Source organism: Sardina pilchardus, chromosome 10 (assembly GCF_963854185.1).
Source record: "Sardina pilchardus chromosome 10, fSarPil1.1, whole genome shotgun sequence".
Lineage (NCBI taxonomy): Eukaryota > Metazoa > Chordata > Actinopteri > Clupeiformes > Clupeidae > Sardina > Sardina pilchardus.
In genome coordinates, this window is record NC_085003.1 from 24,178,583 (window position 1) to 24,193,537 (window position 14,955).

General features: G+C 45.2%; 1 protein-coding gene across 4 annotated transcripts in view; it reads right to left on the reverse strand.

The window, feature by feature from the left end:
• LOC134093887 (suppressor of tumorigenicity 7 protein homolog) overlaps positions 1-14,955 on the reverse strand; it is a 35,479-nt gene that overhangs the window by 6,773 nt on the left and 13,751 nt on the right. For all 4 annotated transcript variants that reach the window (XM_062547185.1, XM_062547184.1, XM_062547183.1 and 1 more), the window contains 11 exons: positions 10,363-10,445; positions 9,306-9,465; positions 8,960-9,014; positions 8,745-8,860; positions 8,176-8,251; positions 6,210-6,364; positions 4,937-5,034; positions 3,986-4,100; positions 3,601-3,673; positions 2,947-3,049; positions 227-377 (listed from right to left, as the gene is read on the reverse strand). In XM_062547185.1, the coding sequence (XP_062403169.1) occupies positions 227-377; positions 2,947-3,049; positions 3,601-3,673; positions 3,986-4,100; positions 4,937-5,034; positions 6,210-6,364; positions 8,176-8,251; positions 8,745-8,860; positions 8,960-9,014; positions 9,306-9,465; positions 10,363-10,445 (1,185 nt within the window). The remainder of the gene's footprint in view (positions 1-226; positions 378-2,946; positions 3,050-3,600; positions 3,674-3,985; positions 4,101-4,936; positions 5,035-6,209; positions 6,365-8,175; positions 8,252-8,744; positions 8,861-8,959; positions 9,015-9,305; positions 9,466-10,362; positions 10,446-14,955) is intronic.

A 14,955-nucleotide genomic window follows, 5' to 3' on the forward strand; every position in this document is an offset into this window, starting at 1 on the left:
GTGTGTGTGCATGTGCACATGTAAGTGTGTATGTGACATGTGTGTGATTAAGTGTGTGTGTGTGTGTGTGTGTGGAAGTGTGTGTGTGTGCATGTGCATGTGCTTGTGTGTCGCATGTGCTGGTAAGTGTGTACAGTATGTGTGTGACTGCATGTGTGTGTGTGTGTGTGTGTGTGTGTGTGTGTGTGTGTGTGTGTGTGTGTGTGAATGTGTGTGTGTTACTTACTGCCCTCCCAGGTGCAGTGCAGCAGGTTGAGCGCTCCCTCCACCCGTTTCCAGTGCTGCAGGTGGAAGAAGGCGTAGGCTATGGCCTCGCTGTCCCCGCGCTTCAGAATGTGCTCCGGAGGCAGGATCAAACTTTTCATCTCTAAAAGGTACTGCAGAGAGAGAGAGAGAGAGAGAGAGAGAGAGAGAGAGAGAGATGGGTAGGGTAGAGAGATATATAGATAAAGGGAGATATAGGGAAAGAATGGGAGAAAAAAAAAAGAGAGAGTGAGGGGGAAGAGGGGGCAGCCGTGTCCAAACAATTAGGGAATCAGATTGTGACCGAAGGGTGACCGCCCGGTACAATTGACCCTTCCAGAGCCACGCCCTAAAACCGCCACAGGCCAATCGTGGCTTAGCAACCCGTAACTAGGCAAGCAAGGTCTGGCAAGCTTTCGAGTTTTTGCCATGTTAACCTATGGAGACTGCATAGCTTGTGGGCCATTAAGGCCATTTATTTGGACGTGTGGTGCCCCCAAACACGTGAAATAACGGTGAAATAACATGTTGAACTATAAAGATATGATATAGTTTGAAACACGTATTTTTCTAACTTCAAAATTTTGCATATTGCGTGATATTTCCATAACCGCGAGATACGTTTCACGATGGCGGCAAAAAGTTCTTAACAGACATTCAACGAGACGTATGTATAGCCCGTCAGCAATTCTGTCTAAAATAATACCTATTTGAAGTACCAATCATGTTATGTTGTCAAATATTGACGTTATGGAAGTATAGCTTACAATGCAGGCTTGTGCACAATTCTGAATTTTAGAATTTGCCTCCATTCAATTCATGAGTTGGAATTTGAATTGAATTGGCCCCACCCCACAGGAAGTTGAATTTGAATTGGAATTGGAATGACAGGAAGTGGAATTCAATTCATGGCAATTCAAAACAAATTCACAGTCACATAACAGGAAGAATGTGTTGAATCTCACATACATTCAGTTCAGGGAAAATTGTATTTGAAATGTAATTGATTACTGTTTTCAATTATAAATTGTGTGTTTGTTGAGATCATAACTGACATATTTTGTGAAACTTAATTGTTAAACACTGCAAAAAAGGCTGTCTAAAAACAAGATAAAAACACTAAATCTGAGGTAAAAGGTACTCAAAACAAGTAAAATTTTGTCCATGCAGCAAGATAATTTCACTTGGCAAGATTTTGTGAATTAAGATAAATAAAAAAATCTAGAAATAAGCTTGTCTTCAGAGGTATTTGGAAACTTAACATTAGCTGAAATTGCTGGTTTTAAGATTACTTATAAATATCATTTTTACATCCCCAAAATAAGTAAAATATATTAATAATATTAATATAAGCATAAACAGCCTCAGATTATATTCCTTTTTTTTGGAAGTATACTTTCTGGACTTTTTGCCTTTATTCAGATAGTACAATGAAGATAGACAGGAAGCAAGTAGGTGAGTGAAAGAGTTGGGGAGAGATTGGGATATGACCGCAGGTGAGATTTGAACCGGGTCCCCGTGGGTACATGGATGAGAACATGGTACTAATGCTGTAACCTGTGGTGCCACAGTACCATAGCTTGTGACAAATCTAGATTACGTATATTTAAAGTTGCTACATAAATTGTTATAAGCATAAACTGCTGTTTTTAAGATGATATCTTAAATCTTAAATGTTATCTTAAATTAAGTCAAATTTTCTTGTTACTGAATCTTAAAACAAGCTTTATTTTTTATGAGAATTTGAGGGAGAGATGTAAAAGATCTAATTTTAACAGTAATTACCTCATTTTAAGATTTCTTACCTTCCGACTTTTGCTTAAATAATTCATGAACGGTTTTGTTCAGAGCTGAAAATGCACATGTAGTTGACAGAGGACAGATGTAGCTCGCTAGTGACCAAATATGAGCTTTCAGTGTGGTACGATGTCTTTGTAAATTACATTTGTTTAAAAAATCCCGTTTCTCCTCCATTGTAATAGACGGGCAGGGTGCGAAAGCTTGACAGGCGTAGCAACAGTAACTATGGAGGGCGGGACTTCTGGAAGGGTCAATTGGCAGGAAAAATGTTGGCGGGGGGAGTGATTGACCAGCACTCTCCCGTGTCCACTTACTGACCCTCAAATGCTCTCCATGTGCCACAGACCACTGCTCCGGGTGTGTGTGTGTGTGTGTGTGTGTGTGTGTGTGTGTGTGTGTGTGTGTGTGTGTGTGTGTGTGTGTGTGTGTGTGTGTGTGTGTGTGTGTGTGTGTATGTATGTATGTATGTATGTGTGTGTGTGTGTGTGTGTGTGTTCAATAATGGGCTGAATGCAGAGGGGATGAATAACAGCATCTACCTTCGCATCTCTCTATCTAAGAAGAAGCGAGGAGTGCGGGTACTTGTTAAGAGGGAAGTCCTAACCTTGAGTCAACAGCACAACACAGCAGGCAGTACACACTGCTGGAGAGCTGGAGTGGTCAGGGGTCCCCTGAGGGCAGCAGCCCCAGAGAGAGTCAGACACAGGCAGCAGAGTCCATGCTCACGTGGAGGGGTGTGTGTGTGTGTGTGTTGAACTCCACTGTGTGTGTGTGTGTGTGTGCTCACTTTGGGTACTTGCGAGTTGTACTCCACCGCTCCGTGTAGGGTGTGTGTGTGTGTGTGTGTGTGTGTGTGTGTGTGTGTGTGTGCGTGCGTGCGTGCGTGTGTGTGTGCACGCTCACTTTGGGTACGTGTGGGTTGAACTCCACCGCTCTGTGTATGGCTTCTACCGCGTTCATCTCTGCTGTGCTCAAGCCCCGCCGAGACGCTGCCTCTGGGGAAAACCTGCATAAGAGACAACAAAATGAAACCTGTGTGTGTGTGTGTGTGTGTGTGTGTGTGTGTGTGTGTGTGTGTGTGTGTGTGTGTGTGTGTGTGTGTGTGTGTGTGTGTGTGTGTGTGTGTGTGTAGGAGGTCTCAACTGTTGGTTACAGCGCTACAGTATATTAGAAAACTGAGGGTAAACACACATTACGCTTATCTGTTAGTGTGTGTGTGTGTGTGTGTGTGTGTGTGTGAGATCTCTAAAATCAGATAAAGGGTTGTATGTGTGTGTGTGTGTGTGTGTCTAATTAAAATCCCCTTGAGACACATACATTCACTCGCACTCTCTCTCTCTCTCGCTCACACACACACACACACAGAGTGATACCCACCACAGGTGCTCAGAGCCACAGCTCCCACTGTAAAAGCAAACACTCAAATGGCACAGAGTGCGTGTACACACACACACACCAGCTGATGGCTGCAGGCAAACAGGTATGGTGTGAGCACCTGTGTTATGGGAACACTTGTGTCATTGTGCGAGAGAGAGAGAGGGGATGAGCTGGACTCACTTGTCAGATACAGCTCTGGCTTTGAGGAGGGCTGCTGTGTAGCATATTGTTGCAGATTTAGGTAAACTAATATCTGTGAATAGAGGAAAAAGACAACACAAAGACAACTGTTATAGGAGCAGAATGGTGTGGACACAAAAGGCATAACTCCAACTTTATCCCCACGTGAAATCCAATCTACAGACTGGGGAGAGAGGGCAGACACCAGCTCAGATGGAGCTTGGGGCACTGCACATGCACAATTCAACCACCAGAGGGCGCGAGTGAGCAGCACAACAGTGGAAGAAATACCAAGCCAGTATCACATCCTTCTGTGTACTGTAACTGTGTGTGTGTGTGTGTGTGTGTGTGTGTGTGTGTGTGTGAGAGAGCAAGCGGGCCTCACCGTCGTACTTGGCGAGTACTGCCTGTACGTCGGCGTAGTTCTGCAGCTCCAGCAGCGACTCCAGCAGGTTTTCGTGGATATTGAACATACTGAGGAGAGGGAACTCCTTCATTAACTGGAAAACATACAACTGTTGTTACATGTATAATACTGCGGGCACGGGCCAGTGCAAAGGAGAACAAAGAGCAAACAGGTGATGAGGTAAACACAAACGTAAACAACAACAAAAACAAGAGAGAAAGACAACAGCCATAACAGACCAGTCAACGTCTTCTGCATCAACCCCCTTCCACTCCATATCAAGCCCCCCCACCCCACATACGTAACAAAAATCAAGATAGAAAGAGAAAAACATGACTTCAAAATCAACATTTTATTCTGCATGGATCCCAGTCCTCTCCATACATCTATGCTCCCCCCACACACTCCATCTCTGCCCTGTCACCAGGGTCTCCTCACTACAGGAATACGTTAGCGTCTGTCAAAGCTGGTAAAGCTGATGCCGTTTTTAATGCAACTCAAATGGATTGATTGTTCGGCTGGCTTTTCTACTGCCGTCACTCACGCGGCTGAGAGCTAATAGCAGCGCCGGCGCGCGAGTGACATTCACACATTCACCCACAAGGTAATGTGACACATTTCTCATTTTAACCTGCCGATCAGACTGAATAACAAGTGGGCACATATCAAGGACTTTTCATATGAAACTGTAACAAGGAGAGATGGAGGCAAAGCTAGCTAGGTGTGTGTGTGTGTGTGTGTGTGTGTGTATGAGTATACATGTATATATGTGTGTGTGTGCGAGTGTGTGTATATAATTCTTATTATTATTGTGTGTGTGTGTGTGTGTGTATATAATTCGTATTATTATTATTGTGTGTGTGTGTGTGTGTGTGTGTGTGTGTGTGTGTGTGTGTGAGAGACAGGCCTGTCAGCCTGACACATACTTACATCTCTCATCATTTTGACTGCTTCCCTCGTCCTCCCAAGCTTTCGGGAGCACATGGCAAGTCTCCTCTTAATGTAAACTAATACATTTGTGTCCCTTCCTAAGCAGACAAACAGAAAGGGAGAGGTGAGGCAGGTAGCCACAGCAGAGGAGCATCAACATCCCAAAGCAGTAACATCCCTCATTAACGTGGGTCATCATCATAACCAGGGGTGTGTTTCCCAAAACCATCGTTGCTAACTAAGCGCTTGATTTTTGCTAACTAAGTTAGCAACTTTGTTGGTTGCAATACAATTTTCCATTGCCGACCAACTAAGTTGCTAACAGTTAGAGAAAAAGGAGAGAAAGGAACGCTACTCTGGGTCAAAAATCTTTTGTTCAGGGTGCTCTTCAAAAAAGGGCCTAAGATACCTTCATGAAAAAAACAGAATTTATTGACTTGCTCTAGTCTAAACCGACTTATCAGGCAGATGATCAAATGCACTGAATAGTTCAACATTTCCACAAATTAATGTGGAGCCCCTTCCTCTGTTGGTGGAAAGGCCTATGTGATTATTCAGACCTTAGGCAAATAGCTCACTGTAGGTCTACCCATGACACATCTCTCACATTAGCACGTTCAGTGAGAGTACAGTATCTGTGAAGAATGTAGAGTCTAAAAATGCAGTTAAAAATATCAGGTGAAAGTATGTGGCCACAGCTACACATTCAAACAGCATATATATTTCGGGAACAATGGCACTCTCATTCCTTGGGATCCTGGCATTCCGGCCTGTCCCCTTCGGTCCATTTGGGAACAGCTGGAGCTCTCTACAATGGAGTCCAAATCAGACAGCTACCCAGTTTGCGTGCTTAACGAGTAGAAGTGTGTGTGTGTGTGTGTGTGTGTGTGTGTGTGTGTAAGATGGTGTGAATGCAAATGTGAGGGTGTATGAGTGTGTGAATGACAGAATGATTGTAACTACAAGTTTACCAATGGTGTAATTGTGATGGTTTACTCTGTGCGTGCGTGAGTAAATATACACACACACACACACACATATATATATGCACGTGCACTCACTGTATTGCACTTCATACTGTGATCCGTGATGCTGTGTGTGAATGTGTGTGTGCACACTCACTGTGTTGCGCTTCATACTGTGATCCGTGATGCTGTGTGTGTGTGTGTGTGTGTGTGTGTGTGTGTGTGTGTGTGTGTGTGTGTGTGTGTGTGTGTGTGTGTGTGTGTGTGTGTGTGTGTGTGTGTGTGTGTGTGTGTGTGCGCACACTCACTGTGTTGCGCTTCATACTGTGATCCGTGATGCTGGAGCTGTTGACTGCGTCGGTAGCAGCCCTCTCCTGCCTTCAGCGCTTGTTTGAAGAGCTTCTCTGCCTCCACTATGGTAGTAGCCTCTTCTTCAGCTAATAGGATGTATGCAGTAGCACAGCTGTACAACACACACACACACACACACACACACACACACACTCATGAAACACTGGCAACAACACCCAGGTGCTAGGCAGACAGCCACTGGCGAGGCAAATTTGCTGGAATGGGAATGTGAAATAGTGCTTTAGAAAATGGGTTTTATTTTATCCACATCCTAAGTGGCCAGACATGGTAACCACCAATGGGAGTGAAGACACAGTGACCACATGTTTTCCACTGCAATATTGTTTACTTGTTGAGTTACGTTGCCAGAGCAACTGGCAGGCATCTCAAGCCAGCAACCAACCAACAATAACTTTACTTGAACAGTGGCAGTGTCTGTATGACATTTAGCCATATAATGTGTGTGTGTGTGCGTATGTGTGTGTGTTTGCGTGTATGTGTGTGTGTGTGTGTTTGCGTGTATGTAAACTGCTCACAAAAAGTAAGGAAACTTGACTTTGGCCCATTATATCTCCCTTTTAGTAATATCAACCAGTAAAGTGTTTCATATCATTTTTATCGTTGATTTGTCACCTTTACAATGAGGTATAGCTTGTAAGCATAGGGCAATCATGGAATGAGCAACACAAGCAAACGTGTAAGTAGTGCCAAAGAAAAATGTGCCAAAATGGCCTGTTATGCTGTTGGAATTCACCTTTGTTACTTCAAGCATTGACGATTGCACTCTCCCACAGAAATGAGGAAAACAAAACATGTTAGGCATACATTTGTTCATTTTACACTCAGTGTCAGGGTCCTCAGTAGCGTGTAGAGGATCCATATGCAGCCACAACAGCTTGGCACCTTCTTCTCATGCTGGTCACCAACCTGGCTACATTCTGCTGTGGGATGGCATTCCATTCCTCGATAAGGATCTGTTGTAAGTCAACCAACCTGGTTTTGTTGGTGACTCTGGCACGTACAGCATGGCCAAGCTGATCCCACAAGTGTTCACGGCAGGCCATTAGATCCTCTCCACTCCCAAATTCTGGAGGTACTCTCTGATGATCCCAGCTCTATGGGGGAGCGTTATCATCCTGGAGGATGGCAATTGGTCCCATATTCTGGAGATATGGAATTGACACTGGCTCCAGAATCTCATCCCGGTATCTCACTGCATGATGATTGCCTTCAATGATGAACAAGGTCTGTCTTTCCAGTTAGGGAGATGTCACCCCACAGCAGAATGTAGCCAGGTTGGTGACCTGCATGAGAAGAAGGTGCCAAGCTGTTGCGGCTGCATATGGATCCTCTACATGCTACTGAGGACCCTGACACTGAGTGTAAAATGAACAAATGTATGCCTAACATGTTTTGTTTTCCTCATTTCTGTGGGAGAGTGCAATCGTCAATGCTTGAAGTAACAAAGGTGAATTCCAATAGCATAACAGGCCATTTTGGCACATTTTTCGTTGGCACTACTTACACGTTTGCTTGTGTTGCTCATTCCATGATTGCCCTATGCTTACAAGCTATACCTCATTGTAAAGGTGATGAATCAACGATAAAAATGATATGAAACACTTTACTGGTTGGTATTACTAAAGGGGAGATATAATGGGCCAAAGTCAAGTTTCCTTACTTTTTGTGAGCGGTTTATGTATGTGTGTGTGTGTGTGTGTGTGTGTGTGTGTGTGTGTGTGTGTGTGTGTGTGTGTGTGTGTGTATGCTCACTCTTCCAGCTCCAGAGCTTCATGAGCAGTGTATGTGTGTGTGTTTGCGTGTATGTGTGTGTGTGTGTGTTTGCGTGTATGTATGTATGTGTGTGTGTGTGTGTGTGTGTGTGTGTGTGTGTGTGTGTGTGTGTGTGTGTGGTGTGCTCACTCTTCCAGCTCCAGAGCTTCATGAGCAGCAGAAATCCGTGCCTGTGGGTTCCTTTCTCGCCAAGCCTTCTGCATTACTAGAGATAGAGAGAGAGAGAGAGAGAAAGAGAAATATGAACATACAAGCTCAAAGACACACACACTTTTCCATTTCCATAGTTCATAATTGTACAATTTTATTCTGTTTTATTTGAGTGTTTCCCTCTCCTCCCCTCCCCTTTTGACCCAAATGCTTTGGCAATACAGTACGACGTTGAATGTGATGTGAAAAACAGAGGCAGGGGATGGGAAAACATTCATACTACACTGCATGCATTTCCAACATAGTGAATATACTGCAGCAACCGCCCACAACAACTTGATGAAGATAGTGTGTGTGTGGGGTGATGTGGAGGGGTTGGGGATGTGTGTGTGTGTGTGTGTGTGTGTGTGTGTGGGGTGATGTGGGGGGGTTGGGGTATCATGCTGCGGCCATGAATATTAGCTTGAGCAGCAGCCCTTTGGGCTATAGCAGGGGAGGTGGTAGTGACACACACACACTCTCTCTCTCTCTCTCTCTCTCTCTCTTACTAGCATCAGCTGGCCGCAGGTGATCCGAATCACACGTGAAAAAGGTCTGGTGGTCTTGCGCCGAAAGATTCATGTCATAATATGTGAGCGGCTCTCGACCCGTCACCCACGTGTACCTGGAACACACACACACACACACACACACGTTAGGATCCGTCCACATTTTTTTTTGACAATAAAAAGATTGATGGTGTACCAACACATTGACAGCTCACCTGTTGTACTCAGCTCCTCTGAATAAGTTAAGTGGATTTCTCCATACTTTACATTCTGGAAGAGAGAATAGGCAGACAAACAGGACTTTACTTTCAGCCATACTGTACACTACACGTCATGTGTGGCTATTTTAGACTGGTTAGGGCTGACATTCACAACACTTCTTGAAAGAGGAGAGTGGATATACACACACACCAGTCCACACCCACACACCCACCCAACCACACACACAGTTAGCGTATAGTCATATACAGTAGAGTACGGATTAAGGAGATAGATTGGTTCAGGTGTTAACATTGTTGGAAGTGTTTGGTGAACTCGGGCCCTTTGGGCGCTCTCTCCCACCTGATACACTCTGTCGGTTGGAGTCTGCATCTCCGTTACTGGTGTTGGAGTTGCTGGGGGAGCTGTTGTCCACACCGCCCAGCAGGGGGCGCAGGTGGCTCACAGACACCTGCTCGATGAAGGAAGTGCCATACTTCCTGAAGTACCACCACTCAAATATCTGCACACCAAAGATGGAGGACATTTTAGCCTTTTAGGGGTAATGTAACTGGCAGCTTCACGTTGCAGGCTTTTGGGATATTTTTAGCACAGTTTCAGCACACTGGGGAGAAAGACATGACAACCTATTCTCTCTCTGACAGGCAGAACGACAGCAAGTGCTTAAACAAAACATTGCATCAAAAAGATTCTAGATAGATAGCATAGCCTCTTCACTACTACAGCACATCTAGGGTTACTGCCAGCAGTAAAGAGCCGTCATCTATTTGCGTCAATCAGGAAGAGGACTTGGGAGAGCTGCTCTTAAGCACAAGCTGTGCCGGGTCACATGCTCCTTTGACCTCTTTATCTCACCACACAACCCAGCACACATCACAAAACCCTAACTCTAACCCTAGGCCCTAACCCTTTTAACATCACTCATGACCTTTCCATTTTGTTAACAGTGAAAATAACTAAGACCTGATCATTCAAGGATGGCATTTGTAGCCTGGTAATTCACTGATAGTGTAGCACATCTTTATCTCCACAGATGCACCCTGGGAAGTGAATGCCTGGCTCCGATATTAGCCTTACTGGAACACATTACCATCTAAGGACACGCATGAACGCTTCTCACTTACAGTATTTACTTACTCATCTGGCTAATGCTTTTATCCAAAGTTACTTAAATGACTTAACTGTGGCAGTAGCCGGGAACTGAACCCTCACCTTTTCCGGCTACTGCCTGCTAGCCCAGTTCCTTAACCACTACACTACACTCCACAACGCCCAACTGACTCAAATATTTGCTTTATTATACAACACAATGCCATGCGTGAGCACTTCACTAGGCAATGCATGGATGACTCAAAGACTCTATCATTCAAAATCGATGCCAACTGTCAGAAAACCTTACCAATATGAGGCCCGAAATCAAGGAAGACGTCCCCGTCAAAGCCACGTAAAATTTGGGCGTCAGTGTGTTCAGGAACATGCTTACTGTGGAAGGAGCAAAAGACAGTGTCAAGGAGGAGTAAACACAATGCAATAACTTAACTTTGGTATCATAAAGCATGTATTACAAACAAACATCCACACAAAAGAACACACACAGATACACAAACAAAAGACACAAAATGAAAAGGTGGTGGTGGGGGGGGGGGGGGGGGGGGGTTAGATGGGTGCATTCAGAAGACAACCTAGCCTAGGCGAGCACACAGCCTCGTAGCTTGAAGCCAAACAAAATGGCAAACAGAGACAGCTGCCCCAATATAGCACTGCTTTTGCAACAGAATTAATAAGCATAGCAGACAAATGTATTTGTACAATGTGAAGGGAGTTTGGTATTGCTATACTAATATTTGGGCAGAGATGACAGAGGAGATCTGGAAGATGAAATTACCAGTTATGTTATCTCATAGCAAGAGAACAGAAACACACACACGCCAATGTCAGCTGAGACTGAAACAACATGAGCGTGTGTGTGTGTGTGTGTGTGTGTGTGTGTGTAGAAGTAGCAGGTGAGCACGCGACAGCAACACAAAGGCATCAGTGAGAGGGGTGAATGGAAGAGAGAGAGTGAGAGAGCGAAAGAGAGTGAGAGCAAGTGTAAGAGAGAGAGAGAGAGAGAGTGTGTGTGTGTGTGTGAGAGAGAGAAAGAGTGTGTGTGAGAGAGAGAGAAAGAGTGTGTGAGAGAGAGAGTGTGTGTGCGTGTGAGAGAGGGAGAAAGAGTGTGAGAGAGAGAGAGAGAGAAAAGAAAGAAAGAGAGAGAGAGAGAGAGAGAGAGAGAGAGAGAGAGAGAGAGAGAGAGAGAGAGAGAGAGAAAGAGAGAGAGAGAGAGAGAGAGAGAGAGAGAGAGAGAGAGAGAGAGAGAGAGAGAGAGAGAGAGAGAGGAGAACGTGAGTGAGGGTTAGGGGTATGGGGGGTGTGGGGGCAGACTGAGCGGCCGGTGCTCCAGTGGCAGCTGGGCCCCATTCAGCCAGCTGGAGTGCTGCTCTTGCCCTGAGAGTCCCATTCATACACACACACACACACACACACACACTCACACACACACTCACACACACCCCTCAGCGGCACACCAACACACCAGCACACCAGAAAAGAACAGAAGAGAGGAGAAGGGAAAAAAAGGAAAAAAAAGGAGGGAACGTAATGATGATAATTAAGGAAGAAAACCATTGACTGGTTAATTACACATCCCGGGAGAAAAGAAAAATGTCAGAAAGTGATCAAGGGAACTACCCAACCTACACACAGCTCTTTGATGCCACATGTTCCCAGTAATAAGCCAGTTCAGGGTGCTGGGAGGAGATAGTATAGTACAGTAGGCGCACACGCTACGTCAGCCACAAGTCAGAGATCAGCTTGCTCAGTGAAGCTCTTAATAGCATCGACCTGGTAACTGTAAACACCACTCTTCAAACCTTTTTTTTTTTTTTACACACACACACACACACACACAAGGCTGGATGCTCTCATCCAGGCTCTTCCTCAAGGACAACTAAACTATGGAGGGTGCCAGACTCTTCCTCAAAGGACAACTAAACTATGGAGGGTGCCAGGCTCTTCCTCAAAGACAACTGAACTGTGGAGGCTGCCAGGCTCTTCCTCAAAATACAACTAAACTGTGGAGGGTGCCAGGCTTTTCCTCAAAGAAAACTAAACTCTGGAGAGTTCCATACTCTTCCCCAAAGACAACTGAACTATGGAGAGTTCCATACTCTTCCCCAAGGACAACTGAACTATGGAGAGTTCCATACTCTTCCCCAAGGACAACTGAACTATGGAGGTTGGCTGGTGAGCACTCTGGGGATCCGCACTGCTGCTCCCAGAGGAGATTCACAAGGTTAGAAAAACAGTCAATTAATTAATCTATCAATTATTTTCTTGATCAAATCATCAGTTTAATTGACAAAATGTGCGAAAATAGTGAAAAAAAAGAAGAACCCAAAGCTCAAGATTTTGTCAACAAATGCCTTGTTTGTCCACACGTTGTTCCACGATGTGGAAGGTGCAAGAACAAATAGTTGCTTTGTCTAAAATGAAGATGACAAAAACACACCAGACCAGGTTGAGTAGCTCTCAGAGAGAGAGAGAGGGAGAGAGGGAGGGGCACATCAGAACAGCATCCTAGAGGGGGCCATTATCACTATTACCGGCGGTTTTCCTGACTGCTGCTGTGATGGCATTGCTATACTGTAACCGAGCTCCAGGGATCCACAGCATATTAGCCCTCTCACTGCAACGGGGTCCCTGGCAGGCACATCACTGTTACAGCCGGGGCAATACAGTTTCAGCATACTGTAGCTGACAACCTTGTTTTGTGATGTCAACCCTTTCAGAATGTGATGGCCACCGTCTACAACAAAACATGGGTTTTATCAGGTCCCTTTACACAGGTGTATAAAATCAAGCACCTTGATTATGAATGCAGACTGCATGGTGATTGATTAATACACCTGTGGAGAGGGACCGGATGAAACCCATGAATAAGAGGGTGGTAATGAAATTCTCACACACGTATGTAAGGGATAATCAACTCCACGTGATGCCCGACGCCGCAGGCATCACCAACATCAACATCAGACTGTGAAAGCCAACAACAGGCCAGTCATCTAGGCTACTTCTAATCTCTGCTTACGACAGAGACCCTTTTCCAAGTTTTTGTGAAAATGCATGTACATTCCTTTATTAGGCCTAAACATCTTGAGCGCATATGTGCTCACGGAATCCCCCCGCCACTGGAGCGCACAGGCAACGCTTGTCCTCCAAGAATGCACAATACGCAACCGCCAGAGCAAGGGCTCATCTGGAGCGAACAGCACATTCTGGAACAGTCAGTGACCATCAGTCTACACTACAGCACACTTCCTCATGAAGCACACAACGTGGAGACATCATTCATGCCTCAAGTAGGCAACTAACTACTAGCCCTTGTGCAAGCAGTGTCCAACGTAGCAACCCACCCACACCACACACACACACCTTGTATATATTTACTGGCCCAGAGGAGTCACTTCTAAACAAAACTGTTCATTTGTTACATTGTAATGAGCACCCTCTTTTTTTAGCAGTCTCACATGCTTAGCACTAGCCCTACTCACAACTAGTCTTGCTTATCCTACAGAAAAGTGCACTTATTGATGCACTTACTAAACTCATTGATGCACTTGTGGTTCTTGTTTATTGTTATAAATGTGTTGGTTGTCGCTTTGGTTAAAAAGCGTCAGCCAAATGTAATGTAATGTAATGTAATGTAATGTAATGTAATGTAAGGTGACCAGATGTCCGAGACCAAAACCGGGGACATACTCCCAAAAATGTGGAAAAAACGGGGACATTTTCAGTTTGGCCATCAATCTGACTGAAATACATACAAGTTTTATATTCAAAAAACAAAGACATAGGTAGTTTGTAATGTAATGTAATGTAATGTAATGCAATGCTTCAACCAGTTGGCACCACGTACAGGTGAGCTGAGCTGACGGTCCCCCGCGCTGGTGACTGGCGGGAAAACTGCAGGCCACTGACAGTCCAGTGACATTCTCTTCTGCTTCTACGTGCCCCAGTGTTTATGTTAAACCGTGACGCAAGACTTAACAGGAGTCCCACGGCCCTGGCTGACAGTGTTGGAATTAGCCCCGTAACTAAGACCCAGAGAAGTCTGCACTGATTCATGTCAAGCAGGTTAAGTAGATCCTCCTCCCCACCGTGCGAGTGAGCTAACGGGGCTGATTGGTAGATCAGCGTGTGTGTGGCTCTAGGGAGGGCAGAGGTCTGATATGAGGTCTGTGTGTGTGTGTGTGTGTGTGTGTGTGTGTGTGTCAGGGGGACAGTCACAAGCCGATGACTCACGCAAGGTCACAGTGAAACACTCGCATAATCTAAAGGTTGCTGTTGGTGCGGGGCAACACCGCATGTTCATGTTAGACACAGATAAACACAAACACACACACGCGCAAACACACACACGCGCACACACACACACGCGCACACGCGCACACACACACACACACACACACACGCACACACACACACACACACACACACACCAGCGTAAACACCAAGTCTAGTCTAGTCATACGAATCTACCCACAAACAGTACGGTGTACTCCAGGTAATTCTCGAGAGGACAGTCCATCACGTGTGTGAATTTTCAGTTAGCCTGAGGGCATACAGACATACTGTACTATCAGATCAATTGATGATGCAACATCTCAGTACAAACGTCAGAAACTGAATGAACATCGACATTACATTGGACCTGCATCATCACCACAAAAAGGCTTCTAAGAATACTGGCTTCATTAACAAGCCATTTGTCCATCAATTACGAGCCTCTTGTCTCCCACAGAATTAGCGACGTAGCAGCTCTATTCCTAGCAATGAAGACACCGCGTAAACCCCGGTCCCCTACCAATCCATTGTTTTAACAGTGTGGGGGTTGGTAGTCTTCTGGCTTCCGAAGGTAAAGGTTACCATGACTACCACAAGGCGACTGCCTGCT